Raw genomic sequence first — 18,851 nt, forward strand, 5'->3', positions numbered from 1 at the left:
ATCCATCATGAACTGTGAACATTTCCAGGACAGGGTGGGTGTACTATAGTGTACAATGAGCATGTCATTATTATTTTGAGGACTAAATAAATAAAAGAGAATATGACAAAGACTTTTTAGAATCAAGGAATTTAAATAAAATTTAAAATGTAGAACACAGTCACTCACCAAACGGAAAACTGATATTTCTCCAGTTCCTCTAGGTAAGACATATCCCCCCAATAATCTTCAGGATCTCCAGCTCTCCACACAGCAGATCTTTCCTTCACAGATTGAGCAGCCAAGCTATTCCTCTTGTTAGGAAAGTTAATAAATGAAAAAAATGAAGTATTTTATTAATAGCAGATGAAATGTTCACCTACATTTCTCCCGGATGGCCTATAGAATTACCAATTACAAAATAAGTTAGCGATATTTCTTGCATTGCTTCCTATTTGGCATTCTCTCATAAACTCTTCTCTGCACAATGATAAGAGCCTGGGGTAGTTACGGTGTTAAAGCACACTAAATGGCATCTATAACTGTTCTTGCAACTAAATGATAAATGTAACCATGATTATACTATGCCACCCAATCAGGATTTTGGCTCCCAGTGACAAAATGTAACTTATATATTCTTAGCAAAGGACATTTGAAAGGAGACTTAAACAGCCAGGTATAGAGATGAAGGAGGTGGCTGGATTCTGAAAACAGGGCACAAGGATTTGGTGAGTTCTTAAGATTCTGCCCCCTTCTGCTCCATGCTATATAGCAGACTATGGTGAACTAGCTTTGCCACTGTTAACCTTTGAGTCCCTAACCTAGGACTTTTGTCAGTGTAACCTTAAGCTCAGCACTTGTACAGTGACTGTGAGTCTAATTTATTAGCATTTGAAAGAATCATGTGACATGATGACACAGAGACCTGCCACCTAACCTATGATATTTGGGAGCCCTGCTATGGTAGAGAGTTGGGGAGTAAAAGCAGTTAAGCCAACAGGGCCCTCCCTTCTGCTTCCACCAAAACACCTCAAGTTTTACCTGTATCATGTAAAGGTGTCTCCCAGAAGATTGTAATACAAAGAGCAGTTAGAAAAAGTAGCTTGAAGGACATGAGCCCAGAACAGTTGAACACTGGGTGTTGAATTTATAACAGCTGCCTTAAAACCTGTTCTCTTCCTCATGATTTCTGTTGTCATTTGTGAGGGGCCAGTTGTTTGAAATTCCTTGATCTGTGCTGATCCAAGTTTCAGCATAGCTCAGAGTTTATTTTGCAATTGCCAAGTTCGGCTTTGAGTCGACAGGTTGCAGGAACCAGGAAGACCATAGAAACCCAGGTGGAGCCAATATGTCATCAAATCCCCAGTGAACCCCACGAGGCTTATTTCTTTTATATGGAATTGATTGGTTTGATTACTTTAAGAACAAAATCCGGTTATGACAGCCATGCATTTGAAATACTTTTTATTGTGGTCCTTTTTATCTTTCTTAGCCTGTAGAGCTCTTCAAACAATAAAAATCATTCTGATCAGATTATTCACACTGGTGTTCTTAATTACCTCATTGCTACGGGAGGTGAAGAGTGTCAAAATTCTCGGGGGAAAATATGAGATCTTTGAATCACCCCACATGCCTTTGTAGCCATTTAAATTATAAGTTGATTCCATTTCTTTATGGGTTTCATGTTTTAGTCTATCTTTCCTCGATAGAAAGCTGACACAGGACCCGAAGAGAGAAGTCAGTGGCTAAGAGCCACTGCTCTCCCAGAAGACCTAGGTTTGATTCCCAGCAACCCCTCGGCACCTGACAAGCATCTGTATGTGACCCTAGTCCTAAGAGATCCTAAGGGTAGCGGGCATGCACATAGTTCAAAGATATGCATGCAGGGAACGCTCATATACATACATTTAATAAATAAAAATAAATAAAACCTGAGATGGATGCCAGGAGCTATTGTATTGACTAGGCTTACCCACTTGTCCCATGAAAATGCAGGTGGTTTAAGCTAGAGGCCATTGGTATTGCTTTCTATTTGGTTAGTCTATGAATATCTATCCTGTTTCTCAACTAAACCTGACAAAGGTGGGATTCAGTATATCTCATTGGGTCTTTCATATCACCTGGCATGATAATAAGACCATGCTAGATGCTCAAGAGGTGATTATTAGGTCATTTCATCCACATTACAAATAGCAATAATGAATGTCACCTCTAGGTGTTAAGTCATAAAGAAAAATATGGACAAATTCTGAAACTCAAGACAGTCTCCTAAACCTATATATTTTCTTTAAACAATAAATATCTTAATTTATATACTAAATACACTTCAAAAATGTGTATTGAGAGGTTTTAGAAACCTAAATGCACCGTTCCCATGAGAAACTAAACAGACTATCAGTAGAAGATGTACGCGCATGTCCTTCCTATGATTGCTGAGTACAGATGTACATGGCCCGTGGACCAAAGGCTTAGTCTTAAAAATAGAGACACTTATTGTCTTACACAGATTAGTTCTTGGTTTACTAAAAGTCAACTCTGACTTACTTATACTCATAACTATATTATAAGCTATTATGATTTTCTTTATAAACAGAAATCATAGACATGTGTATATAAAGTGATAAATATATTTTAAATATTGTATATAATACTGTGCATTTACATTTTTAAAACAACATTGTACCATATACTTATTATATATAATGTTATAATACATTTATAGTATAGTTTTATATTTATGTAGTTCTTATGGAGTGAGGACCTAGCTCACAAATGTTTTATTTTTTTTAATTTCATTCTATTTTTAATTCTGTCTAAATGTGTGTCTGAATATGAATATGTGCACGTTTGAGTGCAGGTGTGCATGAGGACCGAGTTGTTAGACTCCCCAGGCCTGAGTTACAGACATTTGTAAACCACCTGATACAGGTGCTAGAAGGGACTCCTTTGCATGAGGAGTCCAGCCTCTTAACCCTTGAGCTATCTCTCTAGCCCTCTGATGTTTTATAATAGTAATAGATGAGCATATCTGCACAGGATGGTGTGGCATAAGTGATCAAGGGGGTGTGTAACCCCCTCTCTAGTGCATCTATGGCAGGCATTTAGGAGACTTTGTAGAATAGAGGAAGGTGGTCTTAGCTCATGACCTCTAGGTCTATTTGTGTCTCTAGTAGAAAAGAAAAAAACAAATTCAGAGCTCCTGGATTCTTGTTCAGATGTTTTAGCCCTCTTGTCATAGTTCCTTTCCTAAACCCCTGGACTCAAGGCCAGGGGTGCAGACATGGGAATCCCCCGAGAGAGAGAGAGAGAGAGAGAGAGAGAGAGAGAGAGAGAGAGAGAGAGAGAGAGCAGGGACACAGTGCTGTAGAGAAGTCTTACTGGGTCAGCACAGTGAGGCCCCAGTCAGCAGCAGTCCTATATCCCGGACACCTTGCAGGGGCTTTGAGCGTGATGTGTAGGGAAGATGTTCACCTGCCCATCTGGCCAGATGATGAGCAAGGGATTGTTCTCATCAAAGGAGGAGGGCTGGGAAAGAGGAAACAGTGTCTGAAGACTGAATCCTGAGGATTACGGATGCTTTGGAACTGGCCTGGGAAGATCAGAAGACAGCTAGGGAAAGCACACAGCCAGTGAGAGCAATGCTTGCCTCAGCAGTGACTTTTTTTTTTTTTTTTTTTTTTTTTTTTTTTTTTTTTGACAGCAGGCAGGAGAAGAAGATTTGAGGCTGAGACCTGCGTTAATAAGATCACAGAATTGGAAGCCATGGACAACAACAGATGCCAGGTGCACATAGGAATCAAAGCAAATTAACATGACATGCCCTTGTTTCTGTTGTTGCTGCTAATACCATCCATATATATATATATATATATATATATATATATATATATATATTCAGCTTTAAATTGTCAGCCTAAATTTAAAACCATACAACATGAGCACTGCTTCTCCTTTTCAAATCCATACCAATGTGTTGACCAAAGACGGTTACAAGAGAGATAAAGAATTGTAGGGCTCCGGGTATGGGCTAATAAAGGGAGTGGGAGAAAAACCCACGTCCTACCAGAGTTCCGGTGCTCTGGGCGGGCCGACAAGGGAGGACTGCGCATGCTTTCCACACGGCCCCGGGTGGGTGTCTGGCTGTGGGAAGCCACTGAACCCAGCCTGCCAGGGGGTGGACAAGGGCAGTCCTAGGTCTCTGGGCCTCACTGAGGCCGGAGAGAACAGGTTCTCAGTCTCGGGCATCCCAGACAGGGCTGGACACCACGGAAGAGCTGAGAGCAAATTGGAGGCCCCTGGGGTAGCTCTGTCATCAACGGGACCAAAGGGAAGAGAGGGCAGGGAGAGAGGGGGTGCTGGGTGGTTCCCACTCGGGTGAGAGTCCTTGGTCTGATCCTGGCTAGAGCGCAGTGGCAGGTTGGACACAGCTCTTTAGGGGAAAGCCCGTCGTTCAAGCACAGCAGACCCTGATAAGCAGAGACGGTCTGTGGTTTTAGAGATTTATTGTAGAAAGGCAGGGAGAAAGTAAGAAGGTAGAAAGAGGGAGACAGGCCATGGCCACGTGGAGAGAAGAGGGAAGGGAGGGAGAGTAGGAGGGCTTAGATATGAGAGTAAGAAAGGTGAGAGTTTAAGAGAGCGAGGAGGTCCCGAGCAGCCCCTTTTATAGTGGGCTGGACTATCTTGTAGTTGCAGGGTAGCTGTGGGGCAGAGCATACCTGGCTACTGTCAGGTAACTGTGAGGGTGGAGTCTAGCCAGAATGCCAGGAGCTTGGGCTTTATCTGCATGACCGATAGTCACAGAATTATAGAGCTGGGGGCTCTGGTGTCAGGCACCTGTCTTTGGGAGTGTGGCTCACTGTTCTGTCCCTTTTAGAGTGTTCTTCTGGGTCTCTGGAGTAAGCCTCATTCAGCCAAAACAGACTGCCTTCCACGGCCCCACAGAGGATCTCACGCTTCATAGTTCAGGTTTAAACTTGGCAGACTCCATCCAGCAACCAACCAACCCCATTGGGCTTCTCTTTCTTCCTAGTATAGGATAGTCAGCACCCCTTCTTTCCAGAGCTACATGTGCGAATGGCTCTCTGACTGATATTTGAAATCTATCCAAAGTCCAGGCTAAGCCTTATGCCTCTGTAGCTGCTCCATGAATATCAGCTGGAATTTCAAAAAGGAAGTGACAATGCGGACCTACTTAGGAGTCTGGTGTGTCTGAATAGCAGTTCATTGTGAAGAGGGTTGAGGCAGAAGGACTGCAGATTTGAAGCCCATCTAGGTAACTTAGTGAGATCTTGTCTCTAAACAAAGTGTGAGAAAGGACGGGGCACAGAGCTGAGCAGTATGGAGCTGAGCAGCACAGTGCACACCTGCTGGGAGCAAGGCCTCCACTTCATTTCCTACCATGAAAAGGAACAAGGAGGGAGGGGGAGGGAGAGGAGAGAAAACAGGGAAGGAAAGGAAGGAAGAAAAAAGGAAGGAAGGGAGGGAAAGAGAGGGAGGAAAAAGAAGGGAGAAAAGAAAGCAGGAAAACTGCTTAATTGAATCCACAAACTCATAAAACAGTTTTTATAATAATTTTTGGATCTTTATAATAATTTTATTCATGTCCATCTTTTCTGCTTTCTCCTACTTGCAAAGTTTATTGTTAACAGTAAGTATTAGAACCCCAGGGAAGGTTTTCAAAGGCTGATGTTCTGGCATGTCCATAGCCATTTTCCTCCCCACAATTGTCCCTTGTTAAGATCACTCAGAGCAGGGGAGGAGAATCTATGTATCTGCATCAGATTTCCTAAGCATAATTGAAATATCTGCATAAACCTGTTCTAGACCGGTTTAAATGGTGTCTATTGTTCTAGAAACACAGCATGATTAACAGATTTTTCTAGTTGTCCTCTCAAGATAGAAAGTTACCCAGACAGATTAATTTAAACTAAACTTACCAATAGCATAAAGAAGTCTGAATGGGATGTAATAAAACTTTACTGGCTCTATAGATTTTTCAGACATTAGCCAATTTAGCATATCCTGCACTTCAAAACCAGCTTTGAAGAACAAATTACTCTCAACCTGGAAATACATTTTAAGAAATCATAGCTAATAACTAGTAATTACTATTTTCATGGTCTTTCTAGGACCCGGCCTTCCTCTTACCTTAGCATGAAAGTCATGGGCTTCTTTGAAGAGACACACATCACAGCCCCTAGGGCAGGAGTCAGTTTTATTAGAAATATTCCCTAGAATTAAAAACAAAAAAGTGACAAAAACAGATTATCAAGATTTTCACTTTTCCAGCTATATAATCTTATAACATTGACATATAAGAGCTTATCAAAAGCTTATAAAAAATATAAAGGATATATAGATATAGATAGATGCTAGTAATATCTAGAAAATATAAATAGATGTTAATAGACAGATACTTTTAGCTTAAATACAATCACAGCATATACTTTCATCTAAATTTCTATTTTTAATTCAATGAGAAATTAGTCATCTTTCTAAGACATGAACGTGTCAGTCCCCTTAAGGTGAATTCTTTTCCCTTGGTGTCTGTCACATTGTAACCAAGTTTATGTCATATATATATATATATATATATATATATATATATATATAGGCATTCACATAGTTATTGATAAGAGCAAGATAAAAATATTATATGACTCTCCCTACATTCTTTCTTTTTTATTTTTTATTTATTTATATATATTTTTTGAGACAGGGTTTCTCTCTATAGCCTTGGCTGTCATGGGACTCACTCTGTAGACCAGGCTGGCCTCAAACTCAGAAATCTGCTTGCCTCTGCCTCCCAAGTGCTAGAATTAAAGGTGTGCACCACCTCTGCCCGGCTCCTACATTCTTTCTTACTTAATGATATCTGATTGAATTCCTTTTAAGTCAGAAATTACCCACTGCATTTTTCATGTAGCTTAGCATCTTAGCACCATGGAAAAGTAACTTATTGAACTATTCTCTTCCAGTGAACATTCACTTATGTGTTCCTTATTTATTTTTATTTGTTTCTACTCAAGAGATCAAGACAATAAAATCATCTCAGTGGTGTTTATTTGGAAGAACAGCTGAAACAAAGATAGTGTCTGTCTCAAATATGAATAGATGATGGTAAGCATCTCTTCTTGTCATTTATAACAGCCTCGCTATGTAGTTAAGGATGCCTTCTTGTTCATTATCATCCTGCCTAAGAGAGCTTCTACTATTGGAATCACAGGTCGCAACTACAGTAACCATCAGTAAGTTGATTTTTCAAAGTATATATTGGGCCACAGGAGATGGACAAACCACTTGCTGTGCTAGTGAGAATACTGCATTCCAGGTGCCCAGAATTGTACAAATGGCAGGCGAGCTTGTTTGCCTACTGTCATGGCAATGGAGACAGGGACTATTTGGGAGCAAGCTGACAGCTAGACTAACTGCAGTGGAGAGTTTTGGGTTCAATTGAGAGACTCCACCTGACAGAATAAGATGGGAGAACCATCAAGGAAGTGTACTTACATTACTACTTGGCCTCCATAGACAAGGCATACTTAGGCACACACACAAACACACACACACACACACACACACACATACACACATGCAAGCTCTATATAATAAAATCTATTCTCCCAAATCCTTTCTACAAAAGGACCATTTCTGAATTACTAATTAGTATTACAGCAGGAAATAGTGACATCTCCTACTGAACTTTTATAGGACCCTCTGGTCCTCTTACATATAGAATCCTTGTCAGTTTGTGGGGTTTTTTTTGTTGTTGTTGTTGTTTTTGTTTTTGGGTTTTTTTTTTTTACAATATAACTGTCATTTGCCGTGGGTATGTCATAATGCTACATCATATTTGCAATAAAATACACATTTTATTATTAAAGTGCACTTCTTAAAAGAATGAGACCTTTTAAAACTTTAAATGCTAGGTTTCCAGCAGCTGGCACTGCCTCTTCACAATTATTTTATTTTACTAAACTGTTACTTCTTGATTAATCCACAGGTATGCAGCTTTTATTTATGATTCTCTCTTGAGCATATACTGTATACTCTATGTAATCAGATATTTTTACTAACTCTTTTTTGACAATATATTTTATACTAGAGAGATTTTCCAATGTTACAAAACACAATTTATTATTTTTTTAATTTAGCTTGCTTTGCTACTTCATTTATTCTTATTCTCTGTATTGCTGGCTGAACTGAGTTGAGATCATTTCTGTTTTGAACTCCCCTTAAGGTCTTCTTAGGGTCTGTGTTCTGCTGTGTGTCTCAATTCAACTCTGGTATTTTCTTTTACCATGTAGAGGCATTACATAGGGACCAGAGTTGGATGTAGACTGGTGGGTACCTGGCTCTGGAAAAAGACTGTTGAGAGAGGCCAAAGCCCTGGGAACTTAAAGGATACGGAAGGCAATGTTTAAAGGAGTTTACATTTATTCCCACTGGAGAGCAGTCAGCTTGAGAAAGCCCAGCAGCTTCAGTGACCACACTAACAGAAGACACAGTGGGGTTCTCCTCCCCACCCTTGCACACTCCAGCCCAAGAGACCATCAGTGATGATGACTTTTAAGATACAGAAAAGACACAAGAAGAGTCAGAAATAAAGTACACTGTATCTCAGAACTGTGGTCCATCCACACCTTTTAGGACCAGCTTAAAGAAAAGTGTGAGCCGGGTGTAGTGGCGCACGCCTTTAATCTCAGCACTTGGGTGGCAGAGGCAGGCGGATTTCTGAGTTCGAGGCCAGCCTGGTCTACAGAGTGAGTTCTAGGACAGCCAGGGCTACACAGAGAAACTCTGTCTCAAAAAACCAAAACCAAAACAACAACAAAATAAAAACAAAAAAGAAAGAAAGAAAGAAAGAAAGAAAGAAAGAAAAAGAAAGAAAGAAAGAAAGAAAGAAAGAAAGAAAGAAAGAAAGAAAGAAAGAAAGAAAGAAAAAGGAAGAAAGAAAGAAAGTGTGGGCAGGATGAGGGCCCTAGCTCTGTTGCTGTTGAAAATGTCTCTCATCATTGCTAGTGTGGACCAATCATAAATGGATAGTTTAAGACCTGAGGTGGGTGCTGATTCATCACAAACTCCCCCAGGTATGTGTGCACCCCTGCTCTCCAGCCCTATGCTAAGTGTTTAGGGTGAAAGGGAAGGAACAGGCTATCGCTTCCCTTGCAACTTCAACAATTTGGATGAGAGAGGCACAGGCAACTTTGTGTCAGAGTTATGCCTGACTATCTTCAGAACACTTCAATCTAATTTGTACTTTGAAGTTCAAATTACTGAGTTATGATTTAAATACTGTAAACTGAATACATTTTATATGTTCAGCCCAGAAGGTTTGAAAATGTAAACCCCTGTGTATCCACCCCAGAAGTCAAACATCAAGCATTTATTTATCATGTACGCACACACAAAGATGCTATTAGATCCTGCATACACTATTGGATCCTATGCACACGTGCACACATGCGTGCATGTGCACATACACGCAGACAGACAGAGACAGAGAGAGATAGTCTTGTAACAAAGTGATCTGATTTCTATCACTGTAAGTTAGAAGTCAGTCACAAGTGTTTACATCTATGAAATGATGTAATATTTATTTACATCTATGGAATGATGTAATATTTCTTTCTAGCTCTGGCTCCTTCTACTCAGGAAGTTCCTAAGACAAGACATACCTATGTCTTTACGTGGACAAATATATGTATAACTTTTGGGAAATATACAAAAGAGTAACATTGTACTATTTGATAAATTTTCACTTAATTAAGAAACCCTTCAAGCCTTGCAAAATGTTTATTCTATGTTATAGTCCTAACAGTGGTTTGTGAACATTTTCTTCAAACCATGTTTCCTTTTCTTTATTTTTGTTCAGATTTATTTGTTTATTTGTTTGTTTTTTATTGCATGTGTCTTCAATCTCTGACAGATGTTGCATAGTAGGGTTTTTTTTGTCTTTAGCTTAATGTCTACATATAGATTCCTAATAGTAGGTATTAATGTAGCTATACTACTTTTTTATTGAAATTAATTTTTTTCAGACAGTATATTCTGATCAGTTTTACCTCCTTCAACTCTTCCCAGGTCCTCTCCACCTCTCCATATACCCAAATCTATAACTTATTTCTCTTTCTTTAAAAAAAAATAGATAAACAAAAAGAGAAAACAAATCAGAATAAAAAAGAGAGAAATAGCTAGAAACTCTCTCTGTCTTTCTCTCTCTCTCTCTCTCTCTCTCTCTCTCTCTCTCTCTCTCTCTCACACACACACACACACACACACACACACACACACACATATACACACACCAATAAAACTACAAAAATCCGAAACAATGTACAAGCCAAAGACTGGTAAGGCAACCTCTCCCCCAAACAAAGTGATATCACCAAAGGTCTGCAGAAATACCATTTGGCCATCTAGGTGTACCTCTAGTGAGACTCCATTGGGGGAAAATTAATATTCCCTTAGCAAGTTATTTGCAAGCTACTGGAGACAGTGTTTGGGTTAGAGATGAGGGCCTGTATCCATTTTCCCCTGCTCAGCACAGAGACTCCGTCTGGTGTGAACCTGTGCAAGCCTTGTGCATGCTTCCACAGTCTCTGTGGGTTCCTAGGTGTTAGTCCTGTAAATGTTTGGAAGCACTGCTTCCTGTCATCCTCGGTCTCCTCTGGCTTTTACAATCTTTCTGCCATCTCTTCTCCAGAGTTCCCCAAACGCTGGGGGGAGGATTTGTTGAAGATATACCATTTAGAAATGACTCCACCCTTACCGTCATTCCTACCTCATTCTCTACCCACCCAAATTTGGACCTTTTTAAAATTCCATCTTCAACGTGCATTGTCCAAACATTCTTGGGTATGTAGTTTTTCAGTGGAGTGTATTTAGTAGGGGCTACATACTCTTAGGGAAAACTGTCTCTCTATCTCCCAGAAGCACTGACAACCCCATGGCTATAATTGAGACTGGGACTTATTCTGCCTGGGGCTTGAACAGGCTTAGTTCATGCTGTCCCAACCCTTGTGAGTTTATGTCAGCCATTTGGTGGTCGATAGCATTGTTTGTTTTGTAGAATATGTTGATTTTCCCTGCTTCTTACTGTCTGGATTTTCACCTCACCCTGGAGATTCAGCATGGCAACCATGAGGTTTCCAATGCATGGCTCAATTTTGCATTTTATGGTGTTCAGCTAAACTGAGGATGTTCAATCCTGTGAGTTGACATTTTTTTTCAATTTTAAAGAAATTTTCAGTAAGTGCTTTCTAAATTTTTAATCACCAAATCTTCAATAATTTCATACCGTTTGTTTTTATTATATTAACTCCCCACCCCTTTCCCCAACTCCTCTCAGATCCAAACCCTTCTCCCCACCTTTTTTCTTTTTTTCTAATAACACAGAGTCCAACTTGAGGCTAGTTAGAAGTATATATTTTCCTTTTTACTGTTCTTTTCTTCCTAAGTCTCCACCACTCAGACATCAATCTGGGGACGTTGCTTGAAGTTCTCTGTTAGTCTGTCCAGTTTCCCCCACTCTCTCCTACATCTTAGATTTGGTCAGTTTCTATCGCTCTGTCTCCAAGTTCACAGTCTTCCCTTTGCCATTCTGATCTACTGTTAAACTTTATGACTGTGCCTTGGGATCTCAGTTTTGGGTTTGATTACTTGGCTTTTGTTTTGTGTGAAGACTTCCTGCCTATGGAAAAATATCCCAAATTTTCCCTTTGCTTTTTCTTTAAATATGTGAGTATTGCCTTCTTAAATAATTTTCTCTAATAAATTATTAAGGGAGTCGTATTAGAGTTACTTTTATTCACAGTTCCCTTTCTTATAAGTATAGTTTATATTTTTCCATTTCTTTACATGTCTGTTAAGTACAATTTCTATTATAGATAATGCAAAAGATGCTGGGTCCTGTTATCTTCCTCTGAAAGGTTTTAGTTTTTTTTTTGTTTGTTTTTTTTTTTTTTTGTAGTGAGCCATTTATTTACTTGCCTCTATGTTTAAAGTTTTAGTCTTCAATTTATATCTGATTATATGGGTCTGTGAAAAACTCATGATCTTACCCAGTCTTGCCTAACTTGGCTATAACCAGTCTCAAAGAGTAACATGTCTGCATTTGCTAATGGTCTACAGACAGTCTAGGTTTTGGAGTAAGCTCTCCAGGATGTGGCCCTTTGTTCACACATAAAGACTTTGGGTACCTTGACTTGAAATTGCTATCATAACTTCTCCCACTGGGCTTGACCTCCTTCTGTTCCTACTCTAAAATCTCTTATGGTTCCACTTCCGGTCTACAATAGCCACGGGACACAATCCCTCAGCAATGCCCACATGAGTCTAAGTCTGACCGTGTCCTGTTCACCTCTCAGTTCCAGACCAAGAAGGACTCCGTATTGGCACCTCTTTGCTGCCAGCTCTGCTCTGCAGGCTCCAGTTTTCTGATCTTCTCTGAAAGACGAGGTCTGTCTCTTCAGCTCAGCAGAACGCCTCTGCTGTGATGGCATGCCATCAATGGACAGCCGGAATGTGTGTCTGGGTAGAGGAACCCAGATCACTTGTGAGGACTCACACACAAATATCTCTGATCTCAAGTGTCATGATCATGTTTCTTCATACCAGAACCCTGGGCGGTAGTTTCAGTTTTTCTCTCTAGTTTGACAGTGAATTATTTTAGAGAATCCAGTATAGTACCTGCTACCCTATGATAATTAAAACCAGAAATGGAAAAATTGTTTAATATCTTAATTAAAAGATGGAAATGAATACATGTCTTGTCTGGGCTACCTATGGTCCATTTTATGTGTTAATAATACAAATGTAGGTTAATTATTTTGAAAGTCCCCTTTATTTTATGGAAAGCCATTCTATTTAATGATCAGGTCCTCTTATGTTGAGGAAAAGATAAAATGTTTACAAGTCACACTAACCCGCAGATGCCTTTGGAGTATGTCAGCTGGTATCACCCAGACAAAATAAATGGAACAGTCATATTTTTAATAATACATGAGGAACACAAGGAAAACACTTGTCAAAATTGTATAATATTATAGTACTCTCTCTGTATATAAATGCATATGTTTATGAACGTGTATTTTCTCCCTGTATGCTAATCTTTTTTACTTGGCATGTTTTTTTAATGGTTTTTCCAAATGACCTTTGCAAAATTAATCAAGGATCTGACACTGTCCTTTGGAGAAATACAAAGAAAGAATGCCTCTCATAATAACTTTTTGCATGAAAAACAGCCAGAGAATGACAAAACAGAGGAAACATTAATACTGGAGAAAAAAAATTAAACCTTGAAAGGGAAGCCCACTGAAAAACACTCAATTCTTGTCAGAAACACTTTTATGGGTCTCTGAAATTCCATTTCCCCTTTATTTTCTACCCTATTGTTTTTATTGCTTGAAATCCGACAGATTTTTCAAAAACAATTCACTAAGTAAAATGCACCACGTTTTCCCAAGCACTCCAACGCCGGGAAGCATCTCGAATTAAAGATTAATAAAACGTACAGAAAGTGCATAGAGAAATATAAATACAAAGAACCAAGGGAAAAAATGTCTGCGATTAGACAAGATGGAAATCTAAGCAGAAATTAAACTCAGTTGTATTCCACTTCCTATTCTTTTCTTAGAGAAAATTACGGCTGAAGTGAGGCGGTTTTCCCCCTGTAATTTAAATGTTAAGCTGCCAGATGTGTGTCCCATGCTTCAAGAGGGAAGCTTTGCATTATTTAGCATATTAAGAATCACAGAATTTTAAAAAGGGCTCCTTTATTGCCTGGAGGTTCCAATTAAGTAAACCTTAGCCGGGTACATTTAAAACTTGCAATATATGAGATTTGCCTCCTTTTCTGGCCACAGTCAAGCCTCATCTATATAATAAATAAGGAAAATCCTTAGGATGACATAATTTTTCTTTTGCTTGAGGAATTAAACCTATCTATTATTTTAAGAAGTTTTTAATGGAGGCCAGCAATCTAGAAGACAACTGAAGGTTCGAAATGCACTTTTTTTTTTTTTTTTTTTTTTTTTTTTAATCATAGCAAGTTGAGTCTCCTATTTATGCCAAGCGATGCATGCCTCATAGAAGCAAAGCCACACCACTGGTCGCCTCTTTCTTCACTCTCTCTGCTTCCTCTGTGTTTCCCCAGTTCTACTCTTGTGAGACAAGACAGTTGCAAGGAGCAATGAGGTCATTGTTTTTGAATCAATACTATGGTTTTGTGTTTGTATGAATGTCTGTCTGTCCGTGCATCATGAGCTATCTGACCACACAGCCCTAATTAAGTGCCCTTTCAGCAGCCTGTGGAAGGAGTTACAGTAGCTAAGCTAAAGTCCAGAAAGAGACGGAGGTTCTGGAGGCACACAACGTTCATAAATCATAGCCTTAAATACAGCCATTTTTGCCATTTTAGAAAATGTCAAAGGTGTCAACTCTGTCCAAATATACCGCTTAACAGTGACTATTTTAGTAAATTGACTTGAAACGCATTCAGCTAACTGACAGTCAGAAGCACATAATCTAGTTCACAGGACAAATGAACAGTTTAAAGGCCAAAAACTGAGCAACAAACTACAAATCCTTAGCAGTGTACTGCAATGACCATGGCTGCAGTCACAGGACCAAATCCTAATACTAACGTGCTTATTGGCTTCAAAAGTACTTACTCCAAATTCTGGACATGTGCTGGTTAATACAACAAATCCATTCAAGCCGTCTCCAAACATCTAACTAACTTTGCACAGCAAACAAATTAGGATTTATATAAACACAAATAAAAGTTGACAGCATGCCGTACTATTAGCACGATTCGATCCAATAAGATTGGAAACTGCCAAGATGCTTCCATCATTAGTATGTCAGAATGTGCCACAATGTTAGGAAAGAAACAAATGAGCTTCTTCTCTTGTATTTTTCAAGAGGAAAATAGGATGAACAGCTGGAGCTGGACAGGCGATTCAGGAGTTAAGAGAGATTCCTGCTCTTACAGAGAACCCAGGTGCAGTTCCCAGTACCCACTGTCAGGTGGCTCACTACCAATTATAACTCCAGCTCCAGGTGATTCAATGCCCTCTTCTGGCCTCTGCTAATATCTACACACTTAGGTAGGCACACACTCCAACACACACACACACACACACACACACACACACACACACACACACACACACACACATNCACACACACACACACACACACACACACACACACACACACACACACACACATCTTTAAAATAAAACTAAATTTAAATATTACAGTTGACAAAATATTGAATGTTTAACCTATGTTATTCTCCTTAACACCCAAAGTGTTTAGTGAATGATCGAATGTATCCATCAAATATTTTATTAATTTTCCTAGAAATATGAAACGGCTCAATAATTTAATACTTAAGGATATTGTAATGTAACTAGAAGCAAGAATACACTGAAGTCATCCTTAACTTCAACCTGTCTAGACCAGGAAGCCCACATCTGTCTCATGTGGATGGACATACCAAAGCATACTTGAGTGACACTCATGAACATTTGCAGTCAGTCAGTAAAGAAGAACACACATCTACACAATGGATTTCCATTTGCAAACACATTTGCACACATTATTTACTTACCTCAAGTTGTTTATGAACTTCATAGCCAGCAGAGGATGTCTACCAACATGTTACTAATGTTTGAATCATTTTCATCCATAAGACTATACAATATTTATGCTTGCATGCCTTGCCTGATAAAATATTACAATAATGTAAGAAGTGGATATGCTTTGCTTTTCTCTTTAAAAACAGCCTTTAGACATTTACCAATTCTGTCATACATAAGAAGATTCTACCCTTTTATGAAAATCAGTTTCTTTTTTTCTCCTTAGTTTTAACAATATTAAACTCTCCATTTTACAGATGAGAGAATCCAGAAATTTCAATGTGCTGTTTTCCTGATTATCATCAATTAACACTTCCACTGAACTTAGAGAAGCTAAAGCTATTTTAAATAATGAATATTTTTACCTACTTAAGTTACCATTGATAATAGAAAATCTGAGATAGGACTAGATGATGTCTTAGACTGATACCCCAATTCAGCAAGGTCTATACATAATGAAGTATGCATTGAGTATTATAGAAATCTGCTAAATAACAAGAGGTGGTTTTATGAGCTACCTGCCAACACTCAACCTCATGTGGCCAACAGATGAGCTTATATGAACACAACAAATTTGAATTAGCAATCAAAATGGAAAGACGGGAGGAGAGTTGTTTGGAAATCATCAGTTAAACGCTCTTAGAAATAATGTGTAAGTCAAAGAGAAGGTCTTCAAGAGGACTTACTTACCCACATCCTAATTCAAGAGAAAGTTGCACTAAGTCCTTGGCAGGATGATGCAGGATACTCTCTGATGCTCTTCTCTCCAGCTACTTGAGACGTTTCGCTCACAGAACAACCACATATTTCCAAGTGGCACCAGGATAAAGGATCCCACTACAGGTGCCTAACATAAGTAGCCCTTGGCATGAGTCCAGAGACTACCTCCTCAGTCGTATACACTATGTGGTTCTTCATCTTCCTCAGCATTCCCAGAAATTCCCCAGTGGGAAGCCAAGAAGCAAATCGAGTCATGCACACTGAAATAATTCAGTATTATTCAGGTTCTAACTACAAAATGTTCTCAGTCACAAATCTTATGTGGTAATTATTATTAAAGAATGAAAGAGAACAGACATGCTCAGATGAAGGGAAACTGAAGGACAAATGTCACTAGAACATCTACCCTCAGAGAGCGATTACAACAAAGAAAAGCAAGGTGATAGAACCATGAGCTACCTGAAAAGGGACAAAAGAAAAACAGAGGAGACTCAGGCATTAACATATGCACAGTGCACTAGCCTTTCTCTTATGAGCGTCAGAAATCATATTTGTTGATCAAAACGTAATTTATGATTCTGTTTTCAAGAAAATGGTATTTTCAAGAGAGGAAGAGGATGAGACCTGGAGTGGAAGAAAGGTAGACACAACTGATTCAAAATAGTAAAACACAGACAGGCAAAAGTGATATCACATGTATACACCAGCATGTGGATGCTGACGACAGAAAATGATTAGTACAAGTATTATATAAGCATCACAGAATATGGTTGCATGAACTAAGTGGAAGTAGAGGATATTAGTGGATACAATCTTGTGGGACCACTGCCCAATAATCAGCCCACTGTTGACAGAAGTATTGTTACACAGCATATGAGTGAATCTCTACCCCCAGGGCAAAACAACAGGAAGACCAAATGAAGAGACACACCCCAAAACTATAAGCCAAACAGGGTGGGATCCTAGCTAGTGTTCAATAATCTACGTACAGAGAAGTTAGTGGAAGAGAACAACATCAGAAGAAGCAAGAAGAAACCAAAAATTTAAATGCCAGACTTCATCTCTATCATACTAATAATTATTGTAAATGTAGGCTCTGACTTCTTCAATTAAAACATAGATATTGGCAAAATGAGCTCTTGAAAAATGCCCTGATTAGATTATAGCTATTATTACATAACAGTGATTACTCAACAGAATAAATCAAAGTAAAAAATTGAAAAAATTAATCATTTAATCAATAATATTAAAAAGTCAGGATTGATTATATTAATATGAGATAAAAAGAATTCAGAGCAGAAAAAAGACCATTACATGTGAGGAACATTATATAATAACCCAATTATCAGTGTACCAATATGATGTTACAGTCTCAATAATTTGTGGACAAATAGTGGACTTTCAACAATCACTAAGTAAAAATCAGGCTAAGGAGAGACTGAATTATCAACTATAATTAAGAACTTTAACACCCCCTTCCCCCAGATGATAGAATTACAGAATAATCAAACTACAAGAAAAATATAGTTTATATGACAAACACAGCCAACAGACAGACCTATGCACATACACACATATGTAAGTCAGTCCCTACCAAGTGCCTATGAATAATTCACAAGTACACCTTGGACCATGAAGCAAGTCTTATCACCACGTTTAGAAGAACTGAAATCATACAGAACATGTTCCATGGTTATAGTGAAGCTGAACTAGTGATCAAAAACAGAAAGGTAAAAAGAAAAAGATGTGAACAGACAGCAGCTAAACAGCACAATTCTAAATATCCTTAGTTTAAAGAAAGTTTTAATGAAAATTCAAGAAAAAAAATTCACATTAATGTGATGAGATGAACCTATGCTGAGAAGAAATTTTATAGCATTAAATACTTACATTGGAAAAAAAGAAGAAAAATCAGTCATCTAAGATCCCACATGATGAACAGCAACAAAAGAATCCAAAGCAAGAAAAAGGAAGAAAATGATTGTAATATGAGTATAAATCAATGAATGTGAAATCAAGGGGAATTCATAAACAATAGAACAAATGCTGGCACTTTAAAAACAATAAAGTTAATAAACTAGGAAGACTAACAAGGAAGATGAGAGAAGATACAGGTCCCCAGTACCAGGAAGGAGAGGAAGCCATTGAAAAGAAATTAAAGAGACCTCTCCAACAGTGTCCTGCCCATATCTTCAATGAACAAGGAAAAATGGACCAATATACTACACATGGCAGCATTTGGTCATGACAGATATTAGTTTGGTTGGTTTTCTTGAGGTTACATATCTCAATTTAGTTTTGGCTGTTCTGGAACTTGCTATGTAGATGGATCAAGCAGGCCTAGAATAAACAGATATTTTGAACGGTCCCATAACCATTTTTAAAAGTTGAATTAGTAATATAAAACTTCAGGCTGGTTGGATTCTTTTGAAATTCTAAATACCCTGACGCTCACAAAAGTCAGTCAGTTTTAGTGGCTCTGTGACAGAGCTGGCCAAAACACCT

At 38.6% G+C, this 18,851-nt stretch overlaps 1 protein-coding gene across 1 annotated transcript in view; it reads right to left on the bottom strand.

The window, feature by feature from the left end:
- Positions 1-18,851, bottom strand: part of Ofcc1 (orofacial cleft 1 candidate 1) — a 278,420-nt gene that overhangs the window by 137,159 nt on the left and 122,410 nt on the right. The window contains exons 11-12 of the mRNA XM_021215991.1: positions 6,127-6,209; positions 169-293 (exon numbers count right to left, since the gene is read on the bottom strand). Coding sequence (XP_021071650.1) covers positions 169-293; positions 6,127-6,209 — 208 coding nt within the window. The remainder of the gene's footprint in view (positions 1-168; positions 294-6,126; positions 6,210-18,851) is intronic.

This window comes from Mus pahari, chromosome 16, assembly GCF_900095145.1.
Source record: "Mus pahari chromosome 16, PAHARI_EIJ_v1.1, whole genome shotgun sequence".
NCBI lineage: Eukaryota > Metazoa > Chordata > Mammalia > Rodentia > Muridae > Mus > Mus pahari.